Source organism: Dermacentor silvarum, chromosome 9 (assembly GCF_013339745.2).
Source record: "Dermacentor silvarum isolate Dsil-2018 chromosome 9, BIME_Dsil_1.4, whole genome shotgun sequence".
Classification (NCBI taxonomy): Eukaryota; Metazoa; Arthropoda; class Arachnida; order Ixodida; family Ixodidae; genus Dermacentor; species Dermacentor silvarum.
In genome coordinates, this window is record NC_051162.1 from 132,681,538 (window position 1) to 132,694,439 (window position 12,902).

The 12,902-nt window shown below is 45.4% G+C and overlaps 1 protein-coding gene across 1 annotated transcript in view; it reads right to left on the reverse strand.

Moving 5' to 3' along the window:
* Positions 1–12,902, reverse strand: part of LOC119464386 (putative N-acetylated-alpha-linked acidic dipeptidase) — a 44,646-nt gene that overhangs the window by 14,789 nt on the left and 16,955 nt on the right. Inside the window, exons 7-10 of the mRNA XM_037725328.2 lie at positions 11,200–11,331; positions 9,524–9,747; positions 875–974; positions 72–303 (exon numbers count right to left, since the gene is read on the reverse strand). Of these exons, the coding sequence (XP_037581256.1) occupies positions 72–303; positions 875–974; positions 9,524–9,747; positions 11,200–11,331 (688 nt within the window). The remainder of the gene's footprint in view (positions 1–71; positions 304–874; positions 975–9,523; positions 9,748–11,199; positions 11,332–12,902) is intronic.

The window sequence follows — 12,902 nt, forward strand, 5'->3', positions numbered from 1 at the left end:
AATAAAAAATTAGACACACAGAAGGGGTTAACTAACACCTAAAAAAGCCCGAAATTCTGCCCATGTCTCACCCAAATCTAGGCCATGTGCATGCAGGTGGAGGCTGAAGCAGAGGTCTTTCAACAGCTGTGCATAGTCAAACAGGTTGAAAGGCAGGAAGAGCGAGTCCGCCAGGGTGCGCACCAACTCTCCTGCAACAGCCGCCACTGTCGCATGCGCCCGCAACTCCGGGTCCACGTGTTCTCGGAATAGCGAGAAGCGGTCGTACTGGGTGTGCTTGCGTGGGAATGCCACTCGGGACAACTGCACTCATGGTAAAAGTGATGGATTCACAAATTAGCTCGTTCGTTTGACTCAGTCAAGATTAAATTCAGTGGTTGCTATGTTGATACTTTAGGTAATTATCGCATGTGATACAGGTAATTCAAAGTTGTTGGGTCACCCTTTACATCAGTAGATATTCCACTGCTCTAACAAAACTGAAAGCAAAGTCTTACACAGTACTTGGTTGCTGGTGAATAAAGGAGAAACCTATAACTATCATCTTGAATGTTACTGAACTCACTGGCATTTCTCAATTTCTCTCACTTGTGATATCAAGAGCAAACAGAAAATAATGTCAATAGTAGATAGCCTGCCACTTCATGTTTATATCTCTTCTCTGTGTTTGCCTTGACCATGTACAAACAGCAAAATTTAATCAAAATTTCATGAAAATTCTACGTGTAACAGAGCTGTTCAAAGCTACAACACTGTGCACATACACTACTCCTTGCAAGTTTCCACCTGTGCTTCTGTGCACCCAGTACTAATAAGTACCATAAAACTCGCCAAGATCTGGAAATGAGGTGCTTCCTCAACATCGGCCACTCACCTTCTGAAGGATGTCGTCCACGTAGCTCATCTGCACCACTGGAATGCCTGCCTGGGAGAAGAAGGCCGCATAGCTACCTTCGACATCCATAGCCCGCACTCTGCAAAATAGCATGTGAGCAGGCTATTTTGGTGCACCACTGTGCTGTTTGACAGCATTCCATACCAAAGGAAATAAGCAGGGCTCAACTTACTTGTAAACGGCATAAAAAAAAAACAAAAAAAAAACAAGGACAATGAGATGGATGGGACACACAAATACGCACTCCTAACTGAAAGTTTAATGAAAGCCACACACACTCTATTATACTAGTAATGGCCACATGATTTCGCTGTGTGTGAACACTGCAACCACCAGAAGAAAGTACATGAAAGAACAAGGCAAGATAACCAGTGAAACTCACGTTTCCAGTGAGATAACCAGTGAAACTCACGTGACGCTAGTGAAACTCACGTTTCACTAGCGTCACGGCGTTAAAAGCTCGTGCTGGTCTTGTTAACCTCTCCCATCGTCGCAAACTTGCTCGCTTAACTCTTTTTCACAAAATTTACCATTATCCGTTGCTTCATGACGATTTCTTTCAATCACCATCGGCCTTCTTTCCCGGCCGTGACCATCCTTTCAAGATCAAACGCATCATTTGCAGCACTTCATCTTTTGCGAAATCATTCATACCCAAAACCATTATTGAGTGGAACCAGCTGCCTGTTACAATCGCAACTGAAATAAACACATCGAAATTTCAAGAACTTCTAAAATATGAATGTGATAAGTAGCTTTTCTTCTAGTTCTGTTCCGTTTACCGCAATGTTTGATTTTTCTTTTTTTTTTGTGTGTGTGTGTGTGTTCTGTTTATTATGTTGCGTTTTCTCATTATGGTTCATTGATTGCTGCTGTGCTGCCACATTTTATTCTTGTTGCCTATTCCTTCTCTAGATTGCCATACAATTTTTGTCACCCCCTATGTAATACCCTCGTTGTGAGGGCCTTTAGGGGTTTCTTGAAATAAATTTTAAAAAACAAAGAACCTAGATTACCATAGTCCCCTAGCCGCAATTAAGAGAAAATCAAAGTTACTTTTGTAGAGTGGTACAGATAAACACTGCACTGTATGTGCAGTATGTGAAATGCACTGTATGTGAAATGCTTCGGCAAATTCTCTCGTGAACTGACTTCTGTGCTGCATTAACACCATAGCACAAGAGAACAGGAGCTCTTATGATTGTAAAGTTTGAATGTTCAGTCCCTCTCAAAGACAAAGAAATGTTCCCTTGGCACACATTCAAATAGTGACCAGTCTGACCCACTTGTACATTTCCACATGACAAGAGATTGCACGAATGTTCTGATGCTCGAGCCATCTGAAAAGTCCGTAAACTGCGTTAAGTAACTGTTGCAGAGAGCCAGCTACGGCTTTTTCTCTCTAGAGTTTGTGAGGTGCCTTTGCGCCTGTACTGGCAGCAAGGTTGTGGGGAGAACAGGCTGCATGTTATCACGGTAGCTTGGGGCCTGACGGAGAAAGCAACCGTGATAACATGCAGCCTGTTCTTACCGCACGTTTACCGCCAGTGTTCTCTCATCATTGGCTCTGCCGTCAGCTTCTCAGTCACGAAACCCACCGCCCGTGCCGATGTGCCGCTAGCGTGGATGTGTAACCTACAGAAGTTAGCTGCAGAATTTTTATTTACGTGATCTCGGCATTTCTCACGCGGCAGAATTATTAAGTATTTCCAGCACAGCGACTGGCATTGAGATTAAGTGCTCTTGCTTATTTAAACACATGTGCGAGAGTCAAGGATTCTAGTCTCTCCAGAAAACTACAGCACGGCCGTTCGATCGTGACACTGCACAGTAGCAAAGTTCGGGGTGCGTTCATTACGCAAGTAAATACAGTATTCTTGTATGCAATGTAATATTGTTGATACAATCTTCACGGGAACCGGAAAATAAAGTGCATCATCCGAAAATCTTATTATGCAAAATACACTGCCCCTGTAAGACATTGGCTGGGGAAAGAACAAAAAAAGTATTATCCCGAAAAACGTATTGATACGAAACAGCTGTCACAGTGTCGCTGCACTGAAGAGGAGGAAGATGACGTGCTCCCGATTGGTATAGGGTCGCCATCTTTGCCACTGCTAGCGTACGTGTAAATACCATATTGTAAATAGGCTGGTGCATCAGCTACACGTAACATTATTATGCAGAATCGTATCAACGGGATTCCACAGTATATATTGGCTAACTGGCATTCTCGTATAAAAGGAACAATAAATGGCCTTATTGTGCTTGCACTACAATGTTTGGGTTTGAATTTATTAATAAAAGGCTTGTAGAACGTAGAGATGGAGTAGAATATACAGGAAAGAGTCCTTTAGTGAAAACTGCAATGGGACCTGTTGAAATAACACAGCTAACAAGCGGTTTTTCGGACATGCCTGATAATACGGACACCTTCTCAGTGTCGCCACATGCCCCATAGAGGCAATATATAAGGCCGTCTGAAATTTCTGATGCTGAAACCATTTGCTGTCCGATCTTTTGGACTTTTTGCCGTGAGCACAGGTCTGAAACGTCATTAAAGGGGTCCCGAACCACCTCTCAGGCTTGGTGAAAAAAACACAGTCCACGGATAGCATTCGCTGCTGTGAACATTTCAGCCAAAGTTTGTAGTAGTGCGTGGCGCGTGGAGCTCGTGCGCGAAGCCACTTTTTTCTCAAACACTCTTTTCAACAGAAGCCTGCACCTCACTCTTTTCTGGATGCTTTATTTTGTAATATAGCAGATTCCCATATGCAGCTGCTATTGGCCAATAACTGACATCAACCAAGAAGGGTGTTTGGATCAGTGCGCTTCTTCCTAGACTATTGCTGCGTCTATTGACTGTTTAATAAACAGGCTGAAGTAAGCGAAAATCTGCTTTCAATTTTCAATAATAATTTCATACTTCCGGAAGAAGCCGACTATCGTCTGCTTATGCTCGGCCTCGGCCGCCTGCATAGGAATTAAACTTTGGCCACCCTGCTCATTGGTATCACAGCCGTCGGGTCTCACTAATTACAGCTAGTTCTGAACACTCATCTAGCCTCAAACCACGCTTGCCAGTGCGTGCTAACTCCTGGCCACTTCTGGTTAGATGCCTTGGCAGACTTCGCTTTGTATTTAGCTATTGATAGCGCTTCAAAATGCGCAAGTTGGATGTGGCTACTATCCGTTGGTCAAGTTGGTGCAGGACAAAGCCGGTTCGTGCACTCAAGACCTGTTGTGCACAAAGCAAACGCTGCACATATGCACAACAGCTGCAAGTAGCTGCAGTCTGCTACATAGCGTAGATACCACGATTGCCGTCGGGTGCCACGACAGGTACGCTAAGTGCACTGCGGCTCGCTGAGGACAACCGTGTTTGGTGCGTCGTAGGTGCCAAAATCACAAGTACTGGCATCTACATGAACACCCAAAACCAAACTTGAACTGCGCGCCACAGTGACATGTAGGCGAAGCGTTGTGGGCATGCCCCGCTCTGCCATAGCCTTCGCAGTGCAAGGCATTGAAGAAGCACAGGAACACTGCGAAGGAGATCACAGGCGATCTTTGACAGGCAGTAACTCCGCTTCTGCTGAACGCATAGAAGTACTTTCTGTGGCAAAGTATCTCTGAAATACTTCATTTTAACTTTAAATGCATTTCTCAACTTCGCTTAAAGGTGGTTCAGGGCCCCTTTAATCGAGTCCACCACCACCACCACCATTTTGATAATCTCACAGCCTTGAACCAGCGCTGGTTCAAGGCTGTGAGATTATTAAAATAGTGGTTTATTAAACAGTCAATAGACGTAGACATAGTCGAGAAAGAAGCGCACTGATCCAAGCACCCTTCTTGATTGATGTCAGCTATTGGCCAATAGGCCAATAGCAGCTGCATATGGGAATCTGCTACCGTATTTATTCGAATCTAGGCCGATAGTTTTTTTCAAATAATCACACACGAAACTCTAGGGTCGGCTTAGATTCGAGGATTTTAAAAAACGCGCCAGTTTTTAACTGAAACTGATAAATATGGTGCATAGTTAGCGCCATCTAGAAAAGTCAGTATCGCAGCCGCTACTAGCCGCGCCAGTAGCCAGCTGAAGTACACGAGCGACGTCGCCATTTTGACCTGCGTCGTATCGGTAGTATCGGTAGGGTGGCTAGAAGGGGAGGTGTGAATACCGGCGGCGCTTTCCTGCAGGCGCGCGTGACCCCCTTGCGCACCGATGCCACCAGGGGAAATATGGCGCTACCGCTCGCGGCGCGGGAACCATAGCCGCGCCGGCCTGCCGGTCTCGCCTCGCCTCCGTGCCTTCGCCGTCAGTTTTGGTCTCGTCGCCTTGTTTGTGGTGTTTCTCGCGATACATAGCGTGTTGCACAGCGTCGTCATGGCATTGCCAATTGCCATCCTAGTATCATTCACGAGGCCTTTCACGCTAGCTCAATCTGATCACCACCGCCTTTTTTTTTTTTTTTTTTTTTTTTTTGTTTCCTTAGGTTTATCGTTCGCGACTTTATTAATGGAACTGCAGTCTTGATACCACGTCACATTCCTGCCCTCTCAGAAGATGCCGTGCCCACAGTACTTCCGAACTTGCCAAAATACATTAGCAGGACTCTGACGAAAGAAAGAAAAAGAAGAGATGTCTCACACGCTCCACGGGTTCCAGGTTCGGGACGCAAACCACTCCGGTATAGGCAGTTCCGCTTACTATGACCCTGTATGCCTGGACTACATATTCGACTCTCTGAGTACGAATAAAGTATTATTATTATTATTATCTTACAAGAGAAGCGGCGCTTGTCTATTGACAAGACGGGGGAATGCATGCCCACCGGCAGACGTGGAGGCTGTAAATATACAGCGGGATGGAATGCCCAGTCCAGTCGCAGAAGAATTGTTCATTATCGAGCTTAAGCGACCTTTGGAACTGTGGTCACTGCAAAAGTTTAAACAAAACATTGCTCGTTACTGGACTGCAGAGTTTGCATTGAACGAAATGCTGCGCCTGTTGTGTTAACCAAAATGGTAGTGTTCTTCATTGGAGAAGGACAATTGCCAGCTGTAGCATCTACTTGGCTGGGCAGCTTCACAACGAAACCGTTGTGGAATCTAAAGAACAAACAGAAGGGACTTTGGGGGCCTTTTATATCTATCAGTCTATCAGAACCATTCTACAAGCTGGTCAATTAATGCCCTTATTGAAAACAAACTCACTCGTTTGCATGCCAAAGCTGTGGCAAAGTTTATGCAGTTGATCAATTGGTGATGTGCCAAAAATTGGTTGCCTAGAGCATTCTGCTGCCCTGACAGCATCAGTTGTACGTTTTTATTGCGTAACAAGGATTCATTTTTTGCTTAAAGGTGTCATTCAGCAGGGCACTGAGAATAAACTAAAAGCACTGAAATATTGCGTGTTGTAGATCAAATTTTCCCATAGTTGTTTTCCTCACTTAAATAAACTATTTTATGACCAGATCTGTTGCTGTCTGAAATCATAGTAAATTGCTTATTTGAGCGTCGAAAGGACATGCTACACGTCTTCAAGCGCTGGCACAAAGTGGTTTGTACGTCGAGAAGTAATCGGGTAATGACTGCAGTTTACAGGTCGTACGTACGGCACGCATAGGGTGATTACTGCTGACCTCGAGGACGACGGTCGCATTTTGAGGGAGTCGAAGTGCAAGGCACCTGTGTGCCGTAAGGTGTGAGTGCGCGTTAAAGAACCCGAAGTGGTCGAAATTATTCCAGAGCCCCCAGCCCCTATGATTCTGATCTGGAGGACAAAAAAAAAAAAAAACGCGTTTGAATCTATCGACGCAATGCGAACTGGGCCCATAAAATCTCACAGGAGTAGTGATGTGGGCTGATAAAACGTTGATTTCATGGATAAAGACGTATATTCCATGACGCTCGCAGACAACGCGCGATACCCGAGGCTGGCGATGCGCTCATTTCGGTTGCGTGCCTTCCCGCACCTCGGTCAACAGCGCCGCCCTGCGGCATCGGTGCGCTGAGGGGTCACGCTTGCGCCGCCGGTATTCACACCTCCCCTTCTAGCCACCCTAGTATCGGTATGGTGCAGCATCGGCGCGCGGTGTGGCGTTATCGTAATGGCACCAAATGGGCGATGCCAATATAGTGCCGCTTTCTAAACGAATACTGTATTTACTCGAATCTAACGCGCACTTTCAACACGACCCTAAATCTGCGTCGGCATTTCAAAATGGCCGCCTCGCACGCGCGTCGTGCCTAGCTACCGTAGCATGCGGAAGCTTCCTCCGTGTGCTGCAGTACACGTGCTTAGGCAATAGTCTACCGTCTGTCTTCACGTTCTCAGCGTCTGCTCTATCAGCATGAAGTACCGAGTTCATCATGATGCCGCATTTAAAAGGAAAGTGATCATCTGTGCGGAGACGGACGGAAATCGGGCCGCATCACGGGCGTTCGGAGAATCCGAAACTTGCGAGCGGGACTGGCGCAAACAGAAGGAGAGGATTTTCGCCAGCAAAGCAATGCGGAACGGTTTCAGTGGACCGAAGCAGGACGTAATCTGCGACGATCCACTCCAGCGATACGATCAGGCTTGGCCCTATCTTGAAAGCAATCTGCGACTGGTAAAGTCCGCCGCGCGCCGTGTTTTCGCCGCGTTGAAGCGAGAGGCATGCTAGCACGAAGGCGCGCTTCGTCTCCAGCGTTTTGACAGTTCGTTTCCGCGGTCAACGAGCGAGGTGCGTTCATATTTGCTTGAGCGCGCGTGACACCGTGCTTGTTAATAGCGGTGTACTAATTTGCTACCGCATTCGATGCATCGCCTTTCGGGCGAAACTGCGACTTTTTTTATTCATCGCAACATCAGTGCATCGGGAGGAAATCTATTTTTCCAAATTTTTCCTCGCGGAAAACGGGTGCGCGTTACAATCGAGGAAGCGTGAGAATCGAGTAAATGCGGTAGTTGTGCTAGCCGTAGAGGCATCGTCAAACGTTCAAACCGGGCGGAACTTCGGCATCGGTCTGTCGTTGGAGGGGGCCACGGGAGATGGTTTTTGCGTGCGCCGCAACGTGCGCTCCTTCCAAAAATGCAGCATCTCTAATGCGCTGGATGGTACTGAATATAGCGCACTGTTTGAAGATGTCAACAGTAAGGAAGATAGCGACGAGGCTAGCAGCGATGGTGACATAGAATGAGCTCGGCATGTTCAAATTTAATAAATGGTGTTTCATTTTGCGAATGCTGTCCTCGCTTTTTCGTTCGGCCTACATTCGAGGTAAGTTTTTTTTTTTTTTCGGACTTCGAACTTTTGGGGGGTCGGCTTAGAATCGGAGTCGGCCTAGATTCGAGTAAATACGGTATATTACGAAACAAAGCATCCAGAAAAGAGTGAGGTACACCAATCGACTGGCAGTGGTAGCCAGCCATTGTCACCGCAGTCACAGTAGCCATATGTGTTTCGCCACATAGTGCTTGGTGCGTGGTCATCTGATCATTTCGCACTGTCATGCGCTTTGCACCACTAGGCCTAGCTACGATGTTCGCTATCAAGCTCCGTGCTGTTCGGTGGCGTGTTTTTATTTTGAAAGGATTTGCCGCTGTCATCAATAACACAAACTCCGCCATCGTCATCGTCGCCGATGGCTTCTAAGGCGCAGAAAGCATGACAAATCAAATCAAGCTTTATTTCATTTTGAGAGAGGAGGAGTCAAGGGTCTAAAAAGCATTGCATAATGCCAGGTAGCGAACAGGCTGAAGTTTAGGCAAATGCACGCACTAACCATAATTCCCATGCTGGCTGAATCTCCCTGCTTGCAACTTCCGTAGACACTAGAGCCACAATTCCCTCTAGTACTAATTATTGTATGAAACTGTATGCTTGAAACGGTTAACTCACCAACTACTTCTACACTGCACCACATCTAGATGGCGCCATCCTGTTAAACGCGTTTGGCATTAGAGGCCAGATGTATACAAAAAAGTGCCTGGAACTCGGCAAGAAAGCTTTGCTTAATTTAAAGCTTCGGAGGAGGTGTGCTGGGACTAACGTCACACCCGCTAACCACTAGGTGCATGCACCGTCTGCTTAGGTGCTGTTTAGAGATTACTAATAAGAATAGTATAATAATAGAAACTTTATTGCAATGAAAAAGATCTTAAGGAGGGGTGGTCGGAGCCTCTCAGTCCAGGGCCCCACTGGCCTCTGCCACCTGCCTCACCTGGCTAATTAAGGACTTTTGTCTTGCCAGGTCGAAGCGGGCGCACTGTGCCTCCCACTGCTACATTACGTTACTTGTATTTGGCCTATGAGGGTGCTTAGTGCACACCCAGGTTGCATGTATTAGTGTGGGTATGCCACTGCACCAAGGACGGTTGGCCCTATAACGAGTGGGATACATGGATACAATAGATACATGGATACAATAAGAAATAAATGCAATTAACAGCGCTGTGGCTTTGCCAAGATTGCTTCATTGGTACATGCTACTCATTTATAACCAATTTAGCCAAAGTAAAATTACGGTGCAGTTGGCCTTTAATGGTCATACACGAGGGGTTCCTTTGTCAACCCTAGAGCCCTTGATGCTGCACAAGTTTTGCGAGTCTCTACGTAAGTGAGGTGCACTCACGCTGGTCGCACAGGGAGCATGGCGGCCTGTCTGTAGTTGGTCAGCAGGTCCAGGGGCTCCACACTGAAGGAGTCCCACTCCTCCCCTTCTTCAAGGTGCACTGGGGGTGCCACAGAAGAGCCACTCGGAGGTGGGAACAGGAGCCGCGAAGCATTGCGGTGTTTGGGGAAGGTGGCCACCCACTGCTCGTACACGCTGCGCGAGCCATCACCGCCAGCTGGCACCTGCACCACATATAAGAAGATTTTGTGAAAATCACTCTTCTACGTGCCTCGAAACTCTTGTACTGGGGTAGGCAAAACAATAAGGTTGGTCTAATTGGATTTTTTTTTAATCATGCGGAAGCCATTAATAAACTTCGGCAAAATCTGAGGAACTAAACTTTTGCAAAGCTTTGCAGAAAATGGGGTAAAGAAAATGTATGTAACGTTTTTAAAATTATGGGCTTTAATTTATGGAAACTGCACAGTATAAAGGACACTGTAGTAGGGGAACCCAGGGGGGTATTCTGTAAGGGTCCACCTAGTGGACTGTCCATTTCGGCTGTCGCCAATTGACTCTAGCTGCACGAGCGAGAAGGGGACTGGCTGGCACCTTCTCGCTCATGCAGCTGGAGCCAATCGCGACAGCTGAAATGGACAGACCACTAGGTGGACTCTCACAGAATACGCCCCCCCCCCCCCCCCCGGATTAAATTTTACCGCCTGGGTTTTTAACGTTCACTGAAAGGATGGTACCCAAGCGCTTTTACATTCTGCCGCCATCGAAAATAATTCGATTTGCCGGCTGCCACAGCTGGCAAATCAAATCCACGACCTCGTGCTGCAGAGCACAACACCATAGCCACTAAGCATCTGCAGTAAGTGCATAAAATAAGAACTAAATAAAATATTATGAAAATGACCTAATATTTGAAAAAGTTGCATATGAAGTCGAGGTTTTGACGGAAGCCTGTCTTGTTGCATATATTGACGAGTTTACAGCATTATTAGATTCAAGACGACACAACCTTGAATTTCCTGCACCTTGCCATGACGTTATGGATTTTTACAGTGTATGCTTGGGCCTAGTTAATTTTTTATCAGCAAAGATAGACTACTTTGTATTCTGAAGGAGCCAAGGACTAAGCTTTGCAAGTTTTAAAAGCTTTTGCTATGGCTCAATGCCCAAAATATGAGAAACTACTTTGAAATCTGCAATGCCACATTGACATACTGGCACTGGCGTTTCGATGTGAAATTCACAAATTATAGGTTTTAATATTTTTTTCTTGTAGTAAACAATTACTTAGTGCAAATTTAATGAAAATAAAGCATTAAAGAATACTTTAACCCCTCCCGTGCCTTGAACTAGCTGGGTTCGTCCATGGGTTTCAGGTTGCTAGCAATGCAATGGATGAGCCTAACTTTGTCTCAGTGTTTAGTCAGGCTTTTGATAGATGGCAGCACATAATCCATCAAAAGCAAATTTACGCTTTTAGAGGAGGTAAAACACGTTGGCAACTGGTGTTATTAAATATAGTTTGCTCATTCTTGGTCACAATTTGGGATAATAGCGCAAAAATGGAAAGCGTTAAACTGATTTAGGGTTCCTCCTTCAACGTCTCTCTACCACACTGCTCGTTCAGTAACCTCTGCAACTCCTTGCGAGAGAGTCAACCACGTGAGCCACCTCACCTGCCTGGTGGCATTGAAGACCGCGTGGTAGAGGAGCGGGGAGGCCGCCACACTTAGCGAAGTGGACCCCAGCACAGGTTGGCCAAGGTCAATGTAGGCCACCACACGGCCGTGGAGAAGCTTGAGGTTTTCCTGGAGACACCACACACACGAATCACACCACACACAACACACACACTAATGACATTTCCCCAATAAACAATATAGTCTTAAGTGAAGCAAAAGTCGTCGTACAAGTTTTACATGTGAGAATGTTGTTGCCTATTTTGGACCTTGAATGCTACTCAAGCGTCACGAAAGTATTATTTATTTATTTAAAAAATACTGCGGACAAGAAGTCCAAGCAGGGTGAGCAGGATACACAAGAATAATCACAAAGGAACAGAATGAAACAAGTTTCTAACAAGCTTTTCACAATATGTGTGTCGTCATAAGGTAGACGATTAAGAAAATTTAATTAACTGGGTTATAATAAAACTCTAACACAAAATAACAGCACTAATTACACAAATGGCATACAGATCACGGGCGCGGGGGGAATGCTTCAGTTAGTTTATTCCAGTCAGCTATTGTTTGTGGAAAAAAAGAGTACCGAAAAGTGTCAGTTCTTGCGAAAACTGGTGTTAGCGAATGAGAGTAGTGGTGTCGAGTGGGTCTGCTTATCAAGGGGGATACGTATGTTGCGGTGTCTAAGGGTAGCCTATGATTAATTAAGTTTGATAGAAACTCTAGTCTACTTTTCTTTCTTCGAATTTGTAATAGTTCAATGCCGTTTGCGGTTAGTAATGCAGTGGGGGAGTCAGTAGTCCTAAATTTATTGTAAATAAATCGGACCGCTTTTCTTTGAATTCTTTCAAGGTTCTTAATGTTAATTTTTGTGTGAGGGTCCCAAACTATAGAAGCGTACTCAAGTTTTGGCCTAATTAAGGAAAAGTAAGAGAGTAGTTTAACACTAGGTGGGGCAGTTTTTAGTTTGTGGCGTAGAAGGCATAGTTTCCGGAAAGCAGCAGAGCAGATGTTATTTATGTGTAAGTTCCACGATAAGTTACTGGTTATTGTTAGACCTAAGTATTTATAGCAGGCTACTTTCTGTAAAGGTGCTGCAGCCAAATTGTAAGTGTAGTCTAGGGGGGCTTTTCTGCGCGTTATGGGGAGATAGACACATTTAGTTGCATTAAGAAGCATCCCCCATTGCTCACACCATTTTAACACATTGCCTAAGTTAGAGTTAAGGTCACATTGGTCACTAAGGCAGGTAACTTCTCTAAACAGAACGCAATCGTCAGCAAACAGACGAATTTGTACTGGGGTGATAACCACATTGACAATGTCATTGATGTAGAGCAAAAAAAGTAGGGGGCCGAGTACGCTCCCTTGCGGAACGCCAGAGGTTACCGGAAGGCAGCCCGATTGCTGTTCTCCCACCTGAACGTATTGATTACGGTTATTCAGGTATGCTAAAATCCAGGAAATAAACAATTCTGGTATACCAATTAACCGAAGCTTTATAATTAGTTTATCGTGAGGAACAGTGTCGAATGCTTTACTATAATCTAGAAATATTACATCAATTTGACTGTTAGTGTCAAGACAAGCTGCAAAGGTGTGCACTGTACTAACCAATTGTGTTGTAGTAGAAAATCCTTTTCGAAATCCATGTTGATGATTTGATAAGACAGAGTGCACACATAACAGCGTGGGTA